The sequence below is a fragment of the Poecilia latipinna genome, unplaced genomic scaffold, assembly GCF_001443285.1.
Source record: "Poecilia latipinna isolate Pla-1442-1.1 unplaced genomic scaffold, P_latipinna-1.0 Scaffold49, whole genome shotgun sequence".
Lineage (NCBI taxonomy): Eukaryota > Metazoa > Chordata > Actinopteri > Cyprinodontiformes > Poeciliidae > Poecilia > Poecilia latipinna.
This window is the reverse complement of record NW_015112665.1, coordinates 294,988-302,135: the sequence shown is the minus strand read 5'-3', so window position 1 is coordinate 302,135 and position 7,148 is coordinate 294,988. Positions and strand designations below refer to the sequence as shown.

The following is a 7,148-nucleotide window of genomic DNA, read 5'->3' as shown; positions in this document are numbered from 1 at the left end:
GAGGAACTAAAGGTGTCTAATTAAACCAACTCCTCGACTTCCACCGCTGCTGGTTCCAGAAGACAAGATGCTCTTATTTTTCTTTGATGGAGAGAAAGAATCTCTCTCTCTCTCTCTCTCTCTCTCTCTCTCTCTCTCTCTCTCGTCCTTTAAAGCCGCAACAGCTGGTCTCAGGCGTCAGAGAGAGCTGCAGCTCCGACAAGGAGAAAAACGTAACGAGAAAGGAAGGCAGAGAGAGAGGAGCGATCCGATACTCTGTTTCTGGTCTTCCAGCAGTAAAAAGCAATATTTCACAAGGAGCTGCGATGCCATCTGAGAAGTTAAAACCCCACGAAGGTTTTGAGACATTTTTGTGGACTCGGCCGCTTTCTTTGTGAAACCTTTTAATCTAATTTTTTTTTCCGCCACTCTGCAAACAGTCACAACTCGCCGCTCGCGTCCTGCTTTTGTTCATTTTGGTTTTGAGAGACATAAACCTCACTGGTTGGCACACGTTTTGGATTTTCAGCTTGTTTTTCCTCGCCAGTTTGTGACTCTGACCCTGCCGGAGCGGATCGGACAGGAGGAGAGGAGCTGTCCGGTGCTGAAACCTGCACGGAGTTAAATCTACAACATACAGCAAACAAACAGGAGAAAACGGACATTTATATTTTCCTTTATGACCTACTAGAGCTCCATTGCTTTTCCAGAGCTAAGTTGTAACTATAAAACACATTTTTGTTTAGTTTTGTTGCTGAAAACAAAGAAGCACAGGAGAAAAACTAAAGATCATGTCTCTACTTTTGAATTCGACGCTATAGGAAGCCAAGAGATTAAATTATATGCGAAAAATCAGCTGATTCCCATCACTGGGTGCAGACTTAAGAGGATTAGGGAAGAGAAGAAAAGCGTGTGTTAATCGTATGAGCGCAGGAGCAGTGACTGTCCCACCATGCCTCGGTCTTTCTTAGTGAAGAAAGTCAAACTGGATGACTTCTCCGCTGCTGAACTGGAGACCTCCTACAGCCGGAGAGAGGAGCTCAGTCTGCGGTTCCACAATCATGACAAAGGTTAGTCACACACACACACACACACACGCACACACACACCAGTCACTTTTCACTCCCAGATCTAAAGCGTTAGTCATGACTGATTGAGAGGGAATAGGAAACCTGGGTCAAAGCACAAAATATGCATGAAATTCAAGTCAGTGAAATGTAAAGTATTTATAGATCACTGTTTGCAGTTGGAGATTAAGGTATGCATTTTAAGGCTATCGGGTAAATAAATCAAGTTGACCTTGTTGAGGTCACAATTCTCAAAGGTATGTCCTCAGGGTAAACATAAATGGAAAAAAAAAAAAAAACTCCCACTTCCCATGGAGATTTTTTCCCTTGGATGTATTTTTAGACGTGCACAGAGAAATGCATGCCTAACATCTGCAGATGAGGGGGGAAAAAAAGTTACATGCAAGCTAAACTAAGTGTATTCCAGGTGGTTGGTCTCTGCTGTGGATCATTCCTGGGTCGTTGCTGCGCCAGCATGGCTTCAATTTGTAATATTCAAACTCAGTTCGATACAAAACACGTTATTTCAGCTCAATGCACAGATCCAGAAATATTTAAACTAATCAATCCAACACAAGACACAGTCAAATGCGAACGGATAAGAAGTTTTGACAATAACTTCATGCAACTGACTAATGTTTGAGGTTGTAATCTGAATTAGAGTATCTTTAGGATCAGATTGGACTGCACCTTATTCAATCTAATGGATTGTTTTTGTATTTGGTTGATTTATTCAACGTTGCTGTATAATTTGAAATAAATCGGGCCTGTTTTTCTTGCAAAGTGCATTGAGAGCTGAACTATCTAACCGAGCTCAGGCGATTGCATCTAGTGACTGACTTCGCAGCAATCCCTCCTCCTGTGAGCTGCAGACTGATTTGCCTTTCTATGGGAAAATTCACACATTTCACACTTTGGTGTACTCACAGAGTCTTTGTGAAAAAAAGTGTGTCACTGTTTGCGGAGTCAGCCAGAGGCATAAGCAATGTGTGCGGATTTAAATGTCAGATTTTTACAGAACAGGCTGAAAAATGAGCCACTTGTAAAGACTTAAACATGTTTCTGATTCTCTCTCATTAAGCCTCTATGGTATATTTAAGACTGCAAGTGCAAACTGTGTACACAAAAGAGGGTATATTATGTTCAGCTAAGTAGAAAAACATAATCACAGCGAGATATTTGCAGTAAACTGTATTAAAATGATTCTGTTAATAGATTATGTCACCAGTGTGCAGGCATTGTTGTTCTGCTACCTATTATGTTCCTCACATAATGGTCATCCAGACCCTGGAAGTGTTTTCCCAAGATTTCTGTTTTATTTTTCCATATCCCCATTGACTGCGAATGGTTCCCACACGCTGCATAATCCTGGATACTCTGCAGGCTAAATATGATGCAGGAGGAAAGGCTGACGAATCTCTTCAACGCTGAGCAAAAATATCAGGGAAAATGGGAAATATAAAGAGAGAAATGAGTCAAACCACATCAGTGCCAGTTGTATGAAATGAAAGTGCAAACATTTGTCAAAATCAAGAAATCATCCCACAGAAAGTAAAAAAAAAAAAAAATAGTTATTTGTTAATTTTAAATGAATAATGTTGTAAGAAACAAAAATATGGGTTTCACACTGATTTCTTTCCTGATGTTAGGTCCAAATATGTTTAAAAGCGATTATTTAAGGTTGATTTGTGGTAGAAAAATTGTAAAAAAACCCCACAAGAGTAAAACTGCTTAGCAAACACCAAAAAGAAGTAGTTAGAAGAATGTTATGAGGCATTGTGATACATAGAAATTACTTGGACCATCTTTTGTGGCGGAGCCCTCTGCTGATTTATTATGCCACTGAGCAGGCAGCTGTTTCCAGCACACAAGGTCTGATAAGCAGCACCATATGTCAAACTGAGAAAGAATAGGCCAGATAGGAAGCGAACATCAGTGAGTGAACAAATGAGTCTTTACTGGGATGAAAATAACAGCCAATCGTTTGTTAAATCCCTTTATGGGGTTATTTTGTGCTTTGGTTTCGTCTCCGTCAGCTCTTTTCTGCCCTCTAGTGGGGAAATAACCGCAGTTTGAAAGGGCTGACTGAGTTTTGTTCCACCACCGGCATGTAATTGTGTTCGTGCAGCCTGGTTAGGTTCACATTGTAGCAAGGTCAAATGTAAGATGAAGAGATCTCAGGCGCTCAGACGGCGAGGCGGAGAGCAGAAACCTGCGACGGCAACAGAAGCTTTAAGGCGAACACGTAAAGACTCCAGAAATTATCCACCGTTATAAATATAACAAGATGTCGAGCGAAGCAACTGCAGCTTGTTGCTCGCACAGAAGCACACACTCGCATCACTGTGTTTCTGTCAACTCGGCACATTTCCCAGCCAGCTTGCACAGCTGAGTGCACAGCATCAAACTCACACACATGTGCACACACACACAGTGACCTACAAGTGTCCAAAGCACACAAGTGTGCATCAGTCGCTGTTGGTTTGGATCAAAAAATAAATTGTGGCTTGCAGCTTTTTTTCCCCTCTCTTTTCTCTCATTTTCTATGTCATCCTTTTATTTTCTTTCCCTTCCTAATTCTTTGCTCTTTAAGCACACATATAAGAGGAAACACTCATCTTTGGGATGGGTATTTAATCTTTAATAAGCATTTAAAATTGCTTTCAGCTCTAATGCTGCTAAGGTACTTTGAATTGAATACAGAGGAGACAGGGATGAAGATAAAGACAAACAGAAAGAGACAGAGTTCTGGTGCTGAGGAAACAAAAGCAGCGGTTACGTAATCTTTTACACAAAAACTGAATAACAGGGAGAAATTCAAGTTTTACTTTTGTCATAATTTCTCTTAATGACAGCCCATTTTCTCAGTCATTCTGCAGTGTGGAAAAACAGCATAACTTAACATTTTCTAGGTGAATAGCCAAGCTTTTTATCCAAGTAGTTAAGGCACTGAACAACTTGGATAAAGTAGTTATCCTAGTAACTTTTTACACTGTAATAAGTGTTACTAGACACTTATTACAGTGTCTAATAATTGTAATAGTCAAATACAGTTATTAGACACATGATCATGGACTGCAGACGCATCTCCTCTGATTGTGAAAACATGTTAAACAGGTCAAATACAAACAGTCTTGTAAACATACAGAACCAACATGTGTTACAAAGAGTTTGACATAAAAACAAAACAAAATGTAATGTCCAACAAACTACCAAGTGGTGTTAATGCTGTCCATTATACCTATGAGCCATCCTCTGGTGACATCATTGTACCATTTTCATTGACTGCCATCATTTGGGTCTCTTGTGGTCTATCCTGGATGTGCCAGCTGCTGCCAAAATTAGTCATTTTTATGCTCATTTCTGGCATCTGCACTAGAGTACATGATGATTAAACATTTCTCTGTGAACCCACACTTGATCTTCTCTTTTGTAACACTCATAGGAAATCTATAATATACATTAAAGAGAATCTTTGTTGGCAGAAAAAGACCTATTTCTGTTTGTGAAGAGTGTTACAAGTCTATTTTAAAGACTATAAAAATCACATTATATAGTTGTGGAGCATTGCATACTAAGCCTTTGTATGCTCAACAACACTGAAATATTTCTAACTTAAAAAGCTGTTAGCATGAGCATTAGCCTGCCAACATTAACTTAGGATAAACATCTGTTATGAACATGACACTAATCAGTTGTGGACCTAAGTATTAGCATAGAATTGTAAAGCTTATATGCAACAATACCACCTTTTAAGCTAAATGGGATTTGACATTAGAATTAGCCCACATTACATTAGTTTAGTGTAGTAGTGTGATAATGCTAATGTTAGCATTAGCATACATTACATTAGTGTAGAATTATCAATTTGCTAACATTAGCATTAAAATGCTAATGTTAGCAAATTTAATGCTACACTAATTTGCTAACAATAGAATTAGTATGCTAATGTTAGGAAATTTAATGCTACACTAATTTGCTAACAATAGAATTAGTATGCTAATGTTAGGAAATTTAATGCTACACTAAAATAAATGTAATTCTTACACTAAACAAATTTAATACTACACTAATGTAAGTGTACTAATGTGCATCAATATGCTAATGTTTGCATTAGCATATAGCCTTACTTGCTGATTAGCTGTTAATTTTAGCAACAGCTGGATAGCAAAATGAGAAAGTCAAATGAATTAGCTTTAGGTATTAGCACTGACTTGCTAATATGTAGCGTTTGTTCGCAATTTAAATTTAATTTTTTTTTTACATATTTATTAAAACAATTTTTTCTGTTTCAACTCTTTAGGGCAACCAGATCCATCACACTATATGCCTAAGCTACAAAGTAAAAATGAAAATAAATAAATGAATAAATGAAACAAAACAAACAAACAAAATAGGCTTAAGGCCAATTTCCCTGTAGAGGAGATGCTGAAAGGATGTCAGTTCAGGCCAGGAGCTTTTCTTAGATGACATACCTAATTAAATAAAGCTCAAAAAGAAACACATGATCACGTTTCAAAAACTTTACTCATGCTCTATAAAACAGGAAACACACACACACATGCTGTGAGAGCAGTGATAGAATATTTATGATTCATGATTTTCAGTCTTTCCACCACACCTCACCATTCTTTCCTCCATCTTTCTGTTGTTACTCTGTCTTAATTACATTTAAAATGTTAAATTAGAAAGAGAGCAGAGTGCAATCCTGCCAAAACACACAACCACAATTACCATAAAAAGTGTAAAATCCTTTCTTTCTTTCTTTTTTATTTCTTTCTCTCTTCCATCCGTCTCCCTTCTCCAGGTCGTATTATCGATCAACATCTGAGCTTTTCTCAGAACTGCATCATGAAATGATATTACCAGCAACAGTATCTCCTCTGCTGTCTGTGTCTTAATGCCCACAGAGTGCTAATTGAAATGGAGAGCTATTGATCGGCAGATCCACAGGAGTTGTGGCTGTGGGTTATTAGCGACCAGTCTCTCTCTTTGTGTCTGTTCGAGTTCAGCCTGTTGAGCTGAAGCCAATAATAGAAATAATGAAGCAGCCGACATCAAAACTCACTAAGAAATAATTGATCCGATTTGTCAAGAGCTGTGCAGAAAAATGCGGGGCAAGGCCGGAGGAATCCGTGGATCTCCAGGCAGATGTACTTACAGTTTAGCTCAAGAGGAGGACTGTCAGTATCGGCGTGCCCACTGAGCATTAGACCTCCCATCTGCTGTAATAGAGATGGTCTACGTTACAACAGCCGAAGCTCTGACAGCCCCAGGGTGTGACGGTGTGTGGCGGTGGACCTGTCAGGAAAGGTGCAGCTGATGAGGAGCAAGTGTGCTCACTGAACCCTTCTATGAAAAATAAAGATTTCCTACAGAGGGTCGGAAAGTGTCTACTCAGTGCTGCCAAAGGCATAAAAGCATTTTAGTCCCTCTATAAATACCGCATGGTTCTCCATCTCCTGGTTCTTTCCCAAAAGGAAAAGGCACAAAGAAAAGACAAAATACGGTCTTGAAGCACAACTCATCTGATCGCAGTTTAAAATCAGATAGCAGAGATGCCAGGCTGTAACTCAGTGTTTTGTTAATAATAAATGAAGTGATCTGAGTTTAATTTGAGTGTGGTTCACTCTCACACATGTCTATGCACAAGTTTTAAGTCATCCTTATTTCTGTAGCTTACAATGAAGGGAGGCCATTTTTCTAAAGTTATTTTTATCTCTGGTGAAACTTTTCTTTTAAAAAAGAAAAACTTTTGACTGGAGGATTCAGAATTGCATTTTTTTTTAAATCAATGCAAACAATCAGTCAACTGATTCTTTCGGACATAAAAGTAGTGACCAAATTCTGATTCTTTCTTTTTTTACTTAATGCGACTCGTATCTGATGTTTTTATAACAGTTTGAACAACACAGATCAGATTTTTTTTCGAATATGACGCAGGCCACTTAGATATCCGATACGTATCCGATCTTTTCAAATGTGACCTGAATCCTAACGGTCAGGTCCTGAACGTCACAGATACTCGACAAACGTCACTGTTCTGCGTCCTGATACGCCCATGCGGGAAGAAAAATAACAACCATGACGGATGATAACGAG

General features: G+C 38.8%; 1 protein-coding gene across 1 annotated transcript in view; it reads left to right on the top strand.

Annotated features, from left to right (window-relative positions):
• The first annotated feature begins 604 nt into the window (after nucleotides 1-604).
• LOC106958574 (transcriptional repressor scratch 1-like) overlaps nucleotides 605-7,148 on the top strand; it is a 13,715-nt gene continuing 7,171 nt past the window's right edge. The window contains exon 1 of the mRNA XM_015050532.1: nucleotides 605-1,049. Coding sequence (XP_014906018.1) covers nucleotides 932-1,049 — 118 coding nt within the window. The 5' untranslated portion in view covers nucleotides 605-931. The remainder of the gene's footprint in view (nucleotides 1,050-7,148) is intronic.